Source organism: Phocoena phocoena, chromosome 17 (assembly GCF_963924675.1).
Source record: "Phocoena phocoena chromosome 17, mPhoPho1.1, whole genome shotgun sequence".
NCBI lineage: Eukaryota > Metazoa > Chordata > Mammalia > Artiodactyla > Phocoenidae > Phocoena > Phocoena phocoena.
The window spans coordinates 18,033,149-18,046,275 of NC_089235.1; the positions used below are offsets into that span (position 1 = coordinate 18,033,149).

General features: G+C 35.7%; 1 protein-coding gene across 2 annotated transcripts in view; it reads right to left on the bottom strand.

The window, feature by feature from the left end:
* Nucleotides 1-13,127, bottom strand: part of STAU2 (staufen double-stranded RNA binding protein 2) — a 309,313-nt gene that overhangs the window by 167,894 nt on the left and 128,292 nt on the right. For both annotated transcript variants that reach the window (XM_065895762.1, XM_065895761.1), the window contains one exon: nucleotides 9,771-9,902. In XM_065895762.1, the coding sequence (XP_065751834.1) occupies nucleotides 9,771-9,902 (132 nt within the window). The remainder of the gene's footprint in view (nucleotides 1-9,770; nucleotides 9,903-13,127) is intronic.

The window sequence follows — 13,127 nt, forward strand, 5'->3', positions numbered from 1 at the left end:
CCCTGGCTATTGTAAATAGAGCTGCAATGAACATTGTGGTACATGACTCTTTTTTGAATTATGGTTTTCTCAGGGTATATGCCCAGTAGTGGGACTGCTGGGTCGGAAGGTAGTTCTATTTTTAGTTTTTTAAGGAACCTCTATACTGTTCTCCATAGTGGCTGTATCAATTTACATTCTCACCAACAGTGCAAGAGGGTTCCCTTTTCTCCACACCCCCTCCAGCATTTTTTGTTTGTAGATTTTTTGATGATGGCCATTCTGACCGGTGTGAGGTGGTATCTCATTGTAGTTTTGATTTGCATTTCTCTAATGATTAACGATGTTGAGCATTTTTTCATGTGTTTGTTGGCAATCTGTATATCTTCCTTGGAGAAATGTCTAATTAGGTCTTCTGCCCATTTTTGGATTGGGTTGTTGGTTTTTTTGATATTGAGCTGCATGAGCTGCTTGTAAATTTTGGAGATTAATCCTTTGTCAGCTGCTTCATTGGCAAATATTCTCTCCCACTCTGAGGGTTTGGAAGCAACCTAAGTGTCCATCGACAGATGAATGGATAAAGAAGATGTGGCACATATATACAATGGAATATTACTCAGTCATAAAAAGAAACGAAATTGAGTTATTTGTAGTGAGGTGGATGGACCTAGAGTCTGTCATACAGAGTGAAGTAAGTCAGAAATATACTGTATGCTAACACATATATATGGAATCTAAAAGAAAAAAAAGGTCACGAAGAACCTAGGGGCAGGACAGGAATAAAGATGCAGACCTACTAGAGAATGGACTTGACGACACGGGGAGGGGGAAGGGTAAGCTGGGACAAAGTGAGAGTGGCATGGACATATATACACTACCAAATGTAAAACTGATAGATTTTGGGAAGCAGCCGCGTAGCACAGGGAGATCAGCTCGGTGCTTTGTGACCACCTAGAGGGGTGGGATAAGGGATGGTGGGAGGGAGGGAGATGCAAGAGGGAAGAGATATGGGGGTATATGTACATGTAGAGCTGATTCACTTTGTTATAAAGCAGAAACTAACACACCATTGTAAAGCACTTATACTCCAATAAAGATGTTAAAAAAAAAAATTATGCTCCCTTACCCAACACAATCCTATGATCAAATAATAAGTAGAAGCAGTTGACTACAAAGCATAGAGATACCCCTCACCTCATGGCAGAGCAAAGAAAGGACTGCTGCAACCTGAGGATGGAGCAGAAATATTGAGGAAAAACCCTCCCCAAACCTTACCCCAAACAAAACACAGATAACAGCAAACCACTGCTAAACGAACTTGAAGTTAACAGACTGTGGCAACAACAAAACCCAAAACAAGCCCAACTACTGACTAGATTGATGCCACCTTCCATAGTAACAGTCTGACAGAAGAAGAGATTTGCCTATTTCTCAACATAAATGCTATTTAACTCAGCCTCTAATGTTTCTCAATACACAATGTCCAACATTCATCCAAACATTATGAGACACCCAAAACTGCAAAAAGAAATAACCCTTTGTCAAAAGAGGAAGAAGTCAACAAAACAGAACCCAGATGACCCAGATGCTAGAACTCTAAGAAATAAATTTTACAATACCTATGATTAATAGGTTAAAAGATCTAATGTAAAAGGCAAACAACATGCATGAACATTTGGAGAATTTCAGGAGAAAAACAGAAATTATAGTAGAACAAAAGCAGATGGAAATCCTAGGGAGATAAATACCACAGAAGAAAATTAATATTGATGTCATTATTAACAGATGAACATAGCTGGAGAATAATCAGTAATATTGTAGATAAATCAATAGAAATTCCTCAAACTGAGAAACAGGAAAAAAAAAAAGGAGCGAAAAATAAAAAGGAACAGAAGATTCTGGATCTATTAAGACAACACCAATGGACTAACAAATGTGTAACTGGAAACTCCCAAGGAGAGAGAAAACAAGGAAGAAGAAATATTTTAAAAGATGATACCTGAGTATTTGACAAAATAACTGAATGACAACAAATCCCAGATCCAATGTGTTCAGAGACCACTAAGCAGGAAAAATACAAAAAGGAGAAAGGAAGGAGGTAGAGGAAGAAAAGGAGGCAAAAGGGAGAAATGAAAGAGGAAGGAGGGAGAAGAGGGAAGAAGAGAAGGAGGAAGAAAGGAAAGAATCAAATTTAGACACATCAGAGTCAAACTGCTGAGAACTAATGAAAACGGAAAATTTTGAAGGCCTTCAGAGGGGAAAAAAAAAGCACACCAAGGGGGGAAAAAAAGGCAGATAAGAATTACAACAGACGTCACATAAAAAACTATGCAAGTCAGTGGAACAAGATCTTTTAAAGTGCTGAAAGAAACACAAAAACCCAGAATGCCATACCCAGACAAAAATAACTTTTAAAATGAAGACGAAATAACAAATTTCTCATCAAACAAAAGCTGATGGAAATCACTGCCAGCAGACCTGCTAATACAAGTAGTATTAAAGGAAGTTCTACAAGCAAGAGTATAATACCATAAAGAAATTTAGATCTACACAAATGAATGAAGAATTCTGAAAATGGTAAAAAATGAAACTAAATGTAAGATACTTTTCCTGATTTTAACCACATAAAAAGACTGACTATATAAAGCAAAATTAGTAACAACAAACTGTGGGTTTTATACTATACAGAGAGAAGTAAAATGTATGACCACATCGAAGGTGAAAGAGAAAAAAGTGAACAAAGAGTAAATGGAAAAAACAGAAACAACTAATAAGATGGTAGATTTAAATCCAACCACATCAACAGCTATAATAAGTACAAATGGTCTGATCACCCCCAACTAAAAGGCAGAGATTGTCAAATTATATTTTAAAAAGCAAGACCCTATTATATGCTTTCTAAAAGAAACCAATTTGAACATAAAGACACAGATAGGCTAAAAGTAAAATGATGGGGTGGGGGGAATATCCCACACAAACACTAATCAGAATAAAACTGGAGTGACTATATTAACATCAGACAAAGAAGAATTCAGAACAAGGAATATTACCAGGGAGAGAGAAAAAAATCACATAATAATAAAGTGGCCAAGTCATCATAAAGGCATAACAATCCTAAAGGTATATGTATGTAACAACATAGCTTCAAAGTACATAAAACAAAATTGATAAAACTTAAAGTAGATAAATCCAAATTTCTAGCTGGAGACATTAACACTTGATAAAAGAAGTAAACAGAAAATCAGAAGAGACACAGGACTTGAAAGAAGAAATCAAAGGGAAATTAGAACAAATTTTGAAATGAATAAAAATAAAAACTCAACTAGTCAAAATCTGTGGGACAGAGCTAAACCAGTGCTTAAAGAGAAATACATATCATTAAATTCTTATATTAGAAAAGAAGAAAGTTCTCAGATCCACAATCGAAGCTTCTAGCTTACAAAACTAGGAAAAGAACGGAAAATTAAATCCAAAGCGAGTGAAGGAAGGATAAAATAAAGAGCAGAAATCAATAAATTGAAAACAGAAAAATAGAGAAAAACCAATGAAACCATAACCTGGTTGTTTGAAAAGGACAAAAATAATTGATAAACCCCTAGCCAGATTGATCAGGAGAAAAAAAGAGAACAAATTATCAATATCAGAAATGAGAGAGAAAATAACACTACAGATGCTGTAGCCATTAAAAGAATGATAAGGCAGTGTTATGAACAATTTTATACCATTAAACTCAAGTTAGACGAAATGGACAAATTCCTTGAAAGATTCGAACTGCCAAAGCTCACTCAAGCAGAAGTAGATAATCTGAGTAGTCTTATATCTATTTTTTAAACTCAATTTATACTTAAAACCTTCCTACAGAAAAAATTCTAAACCCAGATGACTCCACTGGTAAATTCTACCCAACAATTAAGGAAGAAAGAATACCAAACTCTTTGAGACTATGAAAGAGGAGGAGATACATCCAAACTCACTATAAGAGGCCAGCACTACCCTGACAGTGACACTAAAACCAGTATTTCTACTTGGGATGATGAAAACATTCTGGCAGTGGATAGTGGTAATAGTTGCACAACACGGTAATTGTACTTAATGCCACTGAAATGTACACCTAAAAATGGTTAAAACGGTAATCTTTGTTATGTATGTATATATAGCTATCCCCCACCTTTTTTCAAAGTTTACTTTATGCCACTTGCTTTTATGAAAGACCTGCACTAGTACCTGTTATTGCTGACCAAAAGAAATCCAAACAGGGTTTGCACTTCTATGAAAAACCAAAAATACCATTCAGCGTTTATTTTGCAGGTAACCATCACTGAGGCAGCGCACACCAAGAGTGGCAACTACATTCAGCATCTCAGCATCCAGCCGCCATAGCTTTGAACTGCGTCTGAAGATCTGTGCTTTATCTGGATTTATGTTGTGCATCCGTTACCAAGATGTGTCCTAAGGTAAACACTTCTTCATTTTAGGCCATTCTGGCTTACAAAATGTTTCACAGGAATGCTATATACTTTCAGATAGTGGGGGAAAACTGTATCACATAAATTTTTAAAAATCCATCAATAAAAAAATTCATCATATCCACAAACTAAACAGAAAAGTCATATGAGTATCCCAACAGATGCACAGAAAGCATTTGGCAAAGTTCAACATTCACTGATAATTAAGGGGAAAAAAAACTTCTCAACAATATATATTCTCTCAATATAGAGCATATATAAAAACCCTACAGGGGCTTCCCTGGTGGCACAGTGGTTGAGAGTCTGCCTGCTGATTCAGGGGACACAGGTTTGTGCCCCAGTCCGGGAAGATCCCACATGCCGCGGAGCGGCTAGGCCTGTGAGCCATGGCCACTGAGCCTGCGCATCCGGAGCCTGTGCTCCGCAACGGGAGAGACCACAAGAGTGAGAGGCCCGCATACCGCCAAAAAAAAAAAAAAAAAAGCCTACAAGCATCACAGTATATAATGGTGAAAGACAATGATTTCCTCGTAGGATCAGAAACAAGGTAAAGTTATCTGCTTTCCTATTCAACCATCAATTGCTTCTATTCAACACTGTTCTGGATGTTCTACTCAGGGCAATAAAGCAAGACAAATAAATAAAAAGCATACAGATTAGAAAGGGAAAAAAACTGTCTTTATTCACAGACGACACATCATCGATGCAGAAAATCACACAAAAATCTACAAAATAAGCTAATCTAACTGATCAGTCAGTTTAGCAAGGTCACAGGATACAAGGTCAATATATAAAAGACAATTGTATTTCTATATGGTAGAAAAGAATTGGAAATTAAAATTAAAAACCAATACCATTAACAATAGCATCCACAAACATGAAACGCTTAGGGATAAACATTAAAAATGTACAAGATATTTCCATGAAAAAGTACAAAACACTGCTGGGATCTATTTCCAAAAACCTAAATAAACAGGGAGCTAGATCTTGTTCATGCGCTGGAAGACTCAATATTCTTAAGATATCAATTTATGCAAAACTGATCTATATAGTCAACACAACCCCAAAGAAAAATCCCAACTGGATATTTTTTGGTAGAAATTGACTCTACAGTTTATTATGAAAATGCAAAGACTCTAGATTAGCCAAAAAGATTTTTAAAAAGCAGAACAAAGATGGAGTTCTTTATCTGATTTGAAACCGTAGCAAAAAAGCTACACCCTATATACAGTTGTGATAGCTAAAGAACAGACATACAGATTAATGGAACAGAATAGAGAATCTAGAAACAGACCCATACATATGGGGTCAATTGATTTTCAACAAAGGTGCTAAGGAATTCAATGGAGAAAGCACTCATCTTTTAAACAAATGTGGTGCCTGAACGTACATAAAAAAAGGAGAGAAGGCAGGACGGGAGGAGAGGGGAGTCCTTCATCTGACAGAGGACTGGCACACAAAATATATAAAGAACTTTTACAACCCAATAATAAGGAAGCAAAACATCCAGTTTTTTAAAAGACAAAAATTTTGAACAAAAACTTCATGGAAGAGATATGAATGGTAAATAAACACATGATAAACTACTCAGCATTATTAATTAGGGAAAATGCAATTAAAATCCAAAGAGATAATGTTATACACCTACTAGCATGATCAAAGCTAAATGACAAGAACAAGAGCAGGAAAAGATGTGGAGTAATTGGAAATCTCAAACACTGCTTGTGGAAATGCAAAATGGTACAGCCTCTCTGGAAAACATCTTCAGTTTCTTGTAAAGTGACATGGTACTTATTATTTAACTGTGTACCTATAGGATATACTAGAGAATATGTACAATCAAGATTTTTACATGAATATTTGTAACCACTTTAGTTGTAATAGCCTCGAACTACAAACAACCTAAATGCTGGTGAAGAATAAAATAGTGACAAACAATAAAACAGAACAAATGAATGATAAATGCAACAACGTGCATGAATCTCAGCAATAAGAAGCCAGACACGGGACTTCCCTAGTGGCACAGTGGTTAAGAATTGCCTGCCATTGCAGGGGACACGGGTTCGATCCCTGGTCCAGGAAGATCCCACATGCCACAGAGCAACTAAGCCTATGGGCCACAACTACTAAGCCTGTGCTCTAGAGCCTGCGAGCCACAACTACTGAAGCCCTCACGCCTAGAGCCCGTGCTCCGCAACAAGAGAAGCCACCACAATGAGAAGTGCATGCAGCAAAACAAAGAGTAGCAGGGGGCTCGCCGCAACTAGAGAAAGCCCGTGCGCAGCAATGAAGACCCAATGCAGCCAAAAATAAATAAACTAAATAAATTTATTTAAAAAAAAAAAAGAAGCCAGACACTAAAGGCTACATAATGCACAATTCAATTTGTACAACATTTTGGAAAAGGCAAAATTATAGAGACAGAAATCAGACCAGTGCTTGGCAGGGTCTGAGGAAAGGGGAAGACATTTACTATAAATGGGCATTAAGGAACTGTTTGGGGTAATAGAAATGTTATAAATCTTAATTGTGATGGTGGTCAGTGCATGTACACACACACACACACACACACACACACACACACAGACACACGTCGAAATTTATTGAACTACAACTCGATAAATCTGAATATTTTTAAAGGGGGTATGTTAGTGCATACACATAGAATATCTCTGTAAGGATATTTATTTCATCTTTATTTATCAAATCCTTACATAAGATTCACTATATTTCAGACACTATTCTACACGATGTACAAATATTAACTCACTGTGGGAGATAACATTTTAGGAAGAGAGACCAAGAGACCGAGGGTCTCAGGGTGAAGTGAGACTAACATTTTTTTTTCACTGCTTACTCTTTTGTGCTATTTAAATTCTTTTAATCACGTACATATCTTGCTTATTTTTTTTTTAAAAAGCCAACTTTTAAAAAACTGCTTTTACAGGGTTTTTTTAAATTGCTTTTGCTACATTCTCCAAAGATCTTCTTATTGACAAATCATCATATTCACTCCTTCTCTTATTCGATCTCTGCAGCACACGACTGCCACCTTCTTTTAAAAATCATTCTCTACTGCCCCTTTTGCAGGTATTCTTTCCTCCACCTTCTTCCTGTACCCCTACGCACATTATCTGCTACTGAGATCTCATCATGTACACCTCAGAATGACTGCTGGTGTCTTTCCCCTTTCCTCTCTACCACCACTGCCTTAGTTCAGATTCTCAGCATCTTTCACCTGAACAATCCTGCTAGCACGGGCCTCCCTGCCTTCAGTCCTGTCCTGCCCAAATCCATTCACTACATTACTTACAGGACTGTCTTTTGAAGAAAGCAAACCAGATCATGTCACTTTCAAGTTCAAATCTCAAATTAATAATTCAAAAGCTTTTACTTCACATAAAAACAGTGGTCTCGGCTATTCCTGACTTTCCAGATTCATCTTCACATATCTAGAATTTTAATTATACTATAATTTTTGCTGTATGATTAAAGCTCCTCACCCCTAACACTTACTGGTCAGTTCTTGTGTGCAGGGACAAAATTCCAGTCATCCCGGTATCTTCAATTTTAAGTGTTTGGCATTTAGTGGGGGTGGTGGTTAATTTTATGTGTCAACTTGTCTGGGCTACAGTTCTCAGACATTTGGTCAAATGTTATTCTGGGTGTTTCTGTGAGCGTGTTTTTGGAAGAGATTTACATTTAAATCACTGAACTTTGAGTAAAGCACATGGCTCTCTATAATGTGGGTGGGCCTCGACAGTTGAAGTCCTGCCTAGAAAAAGGCTGACCTTCCCTGGAGCGAGAGGCAGCTCTCTAGCCAATCGCCTCTGGACTCTGCAGCTCTTTCCTGAGTCTCCAGCCTGCCAGCCTCCCCAGCAAATTTTGGACTAGCCAAGCTTCCAAAATTGCATGGGCCAATTCCTTAAAAAAATCTCCGTGTGATACACACACGCACACGCACATGCACGCACACACACACACACACACACACACACACTCACTCTCTCTCTCTCTCTCTCTGTTGGGCTCTGTTCCTCTGGAGAACCCTAACTAATAACACAGTGGGTAAGCAAAAAACGTTTTTCAAATTAATGAAATTAATGCCAGTTTTTTGTTCTATTTTATTTTCACGTAACTTACAAATAAATGTTTATGAGATTTATTTTGACATATTTTTATAAATCACCTATCAATTTTAAGTCAATATAAATGTGTTAAGTTAAAACAACATATACACAATATAGGAACTACAGAAACTTGAACACATGTTAGGTTTCATGTTACAAATACTTTTAAAAGAAGAAAAAGCATTCATTAGCCAGGTTATAAAAACAGAATTGAAATCTCCAGTGATATCACACAGACAAATAATTTTTAATCACTCAAAATAACTTTCTAGGTATTCGTAGTACCTTGAAAAGCATATCTAAATATTTTTTAACAGATGATTTCATTTCTACTCTAAGCTTCAGAAAGGTGTTCCTACAGAAACTGAAAATATCCCTGAAACAGAATCCTTATGTGAGAAAATGGCATGGAAAAAAGCATATTGTTTATGATAGAAATAATTATTATGCCTGTTTTGTGACTGTTCATACAAATAAAATACTTAATAAAAGTAATTTATACATATGTATAGAAAAAATGATAATTTAATACAAAGTGAAATGAAGCCAGTTCCTGCCTAGTTATCTGCCAAGTCCTGAATTCAAGGTTCTCAGCTTCTTACAACAGAGGTAGCTGTTAATGATGTCATTACCTGCTGCAGAAGAAATAGGGGACCATGAACACAAGTCTTGGCAGAAAATAAACACCCTCTGAGTTTACCTTTAATTTAAAGTAAACAGAAAAATTAGTTTATAGAGTGTCTGTCCTACATAGCTCCTGCCCTAAAGGTGTAATCAGGATCTTTATTTCTAGTGTTTTCAGCTGTATTCCAGAAATAAAGGCTAACAACCTCTATTCTTAAAAAAGCACGAATTAAAACTGTGTACATAAGGCAAAAATCATCAGTCAGTAAGCTAAAAATTATTACATTGCTATTATATAAGATATGTATAATGATACAATGAACTCTTAGTATTTTCTAATTGTAAGATTATAATATTTTATCTTGAACCCTAAACAGCTGTTATTTTATACCTGGAGAATCTATCTTTAAAGAGATGAAGATAGAGTACCACCTTAGAAAATTTAAAACTTGACATCTACTTTAACACCAGTTAAGACAGTACTTAGAGTCAAGGAACACTGGGACAGAATTTGCTCATCACTTTTGTACCCTGACAGGATAGAACTTGTCCATGTAAATTTAACTCTCACCTTGTCAAGTTGATCTTGAAGACTAGTGGATGCTTTATAACCAAGCTGTAACAGCATTGCTTCTGCAGCATTTTTTTTGGCTATCTTTTTATTAGGTCCTGTTCCAGTAGCAACTTCATTGCCTACCTTGACCTGGTAAGATTAAAGTAAGAAATTAATGATAGCTGCTTTGGTAACAAACCTTAACACCATAAAGCAATGTGTTCTGCTCTCTAGCATTCAAAAATATAAAGTTCAGTCCATAATAAAAATGGCAATTAAGATCCCTTTTATGTAAAATATATATGAATAGATACATGGAGAAAAGTATGGAAACATGGCCCTCAAAATGTCAGTGGGGGTTATCTCAGGATGACAGAATCTTAGAAGATTTTTAGTTCCTTACATATTTCTATATTATTTGATTTTTAAACAATAAACTTGTATTATTGATATAAGCATAAAAATAAAATTCACATTGTAGAGAGTTGATTACGACTACATTTAGTATTCTTTACTTAATAAACTGAAAAGGCTGAAATTCATGCTGCTGCCACTTAAAATAATATAAAATGGGCAGAGGACCTGAATAGACATTTCTCCAAAGAGGACGTGGAGATGGCCAAGAGGCACATGAAAAGATGCTCAATATCGCTAATCATGGGGGAAATGGAAATCAAAACCACAATGAGCTATCACCTCACACCTGTCAGAATGGCTATCATCAAAAGAACACAAATAACTAATGTTGGCGAGGATGTGGAAAAAAGGGAACCCTACTGCACTGTTGGTGGGAATGTAAATTGGTGCGGCCGCTGTGGAAAACAGTGTGGAGGCTTTCTCAAAAAAACTAAAAACAGAATGGGGGAAAGGGATAAACTGGGAGACTAGGATTGAGATAGACACACTACTATACAAAAAATAGATAACTAATAAGGACCTACTGTATAGCACAGGGAACTCTACTCAAAACTCTGTAATAACCTATATGGGAAAAGAACCTAAAAAAGAGTGAATATATGTATATGTGTAACTGATTCACTTTGCTGTACCCTAAAACTAACACAACATTGTAAATCAACTATACTCCAATAAAAATTACTAAAAAAAAAAAAAAAAAAGAAGAACTACCATATGTCCCAGCAATTCCACTCCTGGGTATATATCTGAAAAAAACAAAAACACTAATTCAAAAAGATACATGTACCCCAATGTTCATAGTAGCATTGTTTATGACTGCCAAGATATGGAAGCAACCTAAGTGTCCATCAACAGATGAATGGATAAAGAAGATGTGGTATATACACACAATGGGATACTACTCAACCATAAAAAGAATGAAATTCTGCCATTTGCAACAACTTAGATGGACTTGGAGGGTATTATGCTAAGTGAAATAAGCCAGACAGAGAAATACAAATACTGTATGATGTCACTTATATGTGGAATCTAAAAAATACAACTAGTAAATATAACAAAAAAAGAAACAGACTTACAGAAAACAAACTAGGGGGGAGAGGGAGGAGGGGAGAGGCAATATAGGGGTAGGAGATTAAGATGTACAAGCTACTATGTATAAAATAAGCTACAAGGACATACTGTACAACACAGGGAATATAACCAATACTTTATAATAACTAAAATTGTGAATTATTGTATTGTACACCCGTAACTTACATAATATTGTACAATAACTATACGTCAATAAAAGTCTTTAATCCAAAAAATAAATTTTAAAAATGATATCGTCTACAAAGGTTTACATTAAATAGTTCCTGAAGACAATTAATATATAAAGGTTAGTACAATACTGTGGTTAAGAACAAAGACTTCCAAGTCAGATTTAGTTGAAACCCAACTCTTATTACTTCCTAGCTGCATGAACTGATTCAAATTATTTACCATCTCTAAGCCTCAGTTTTTTCATCAGTAAAAGAGGGATAATACAATGACCTAATAGTGTTGCTTTGAAAATTAAACACAAAAATGTATGTAAACTACAGTGTATGTTACAGTATGTGAGTATAACTGCTCAATAAATGGTAGCTTTTTATCATTAGAACTATTCCACAGTTACCTTTTGTGAACACTTGATGTACACATGCATATATGTACATCAACATATTTAAATATACATCAGTCATTTTATATCCACGTGTACACTTCCTGAGTTGGGTAATGATTTTTTAGACTTGCATGTACTGAGATAATACAAATATAAAAAGTAAATTAGAAAACAAAAAAAGAAAGAATTACAAGGAGAAATAGAAAATACACAATGAGAGTGGAATTTGTTTTCATACGTTGTTCTCAGTAAGTGAGAGAAGCAGACAAGAAGATAATCACAATTTTGGAAATTAAACAATCTAAATAATCTATGGGCAAAGAAGAAATCTCACTGGAAATAAGAAAATATTTTAATAATAAAGGAAATACAATATATCCAAACTTGAAGGATGTAGCTAAAAGAGTGTCTAGAAGAAAATAAGTAAGCCATAAAAGCTTACAGAGGGCTTCCCTGGTGGCACAGTGGTTGAGAGTCCACCTGCCAATGCAGGGGACACGGGTTCGTGCCCCGGTCCGGGAAGATCCCACATGTCGCGGAGCGGCTGGGCCCGTGAGCCATGGCCGCTGAGCCTGCGCGTCTGGAGCCTGTGCTCCGCAACGGGAGAGGCCACAACAGTGAGAGGCCCGCGTACCGCAAAAAAAAAAAAAAAAAGGCTTAGAGAAAGGCAGAAAAGTAATAAGCTAACCATCCATCTCAAGAAGTGATTAACAGCAAAATAAACCCAAAGAAAATAGAAAAATAGAGACGAGCAGAAATTAAGGAAATATAAAACAAAGTACAAGAGAGAAGTTAAAAAAGCTTAAAGTTGGTTCCCTGAAAAGACTAATAAAATGATAAACCAAAGGTAATACTGATCACGAAAAAATAAGATACAAATAAGAATGAAAATGGGAGATTACTATAGCTTCTGTAGCATTACAAAATAATAAAGGATACTGAATATTTCAGCTAACATTTTTTGACTATTTACATAAAATGGAAAAATTCCTAGACAATACAAATTACCAAAACTGGCAGAGAATAAACTCTTAGCTATATAGATCTGTAACTACTAAAGAAATTAAAACCACGATTAAAAACTTTTCCACAAAGAAAACTTCTGAGAGCTTCTCCAGCAAGTTCCACTCAACATTTAAGGAAGAATAATGCTAATCTTACAAAAATTCATCCAAGAATAAAAAAAGAGGAATCAGTCCCCAATTATTCAGTGAGGCATCACTTTGGTTCCAAAATCCAACAAGTATAAGAAAAAAATTTTACAGACCAGTTTCACTCACGAACATAAATGCTAGTTTAAACCATATAATAGT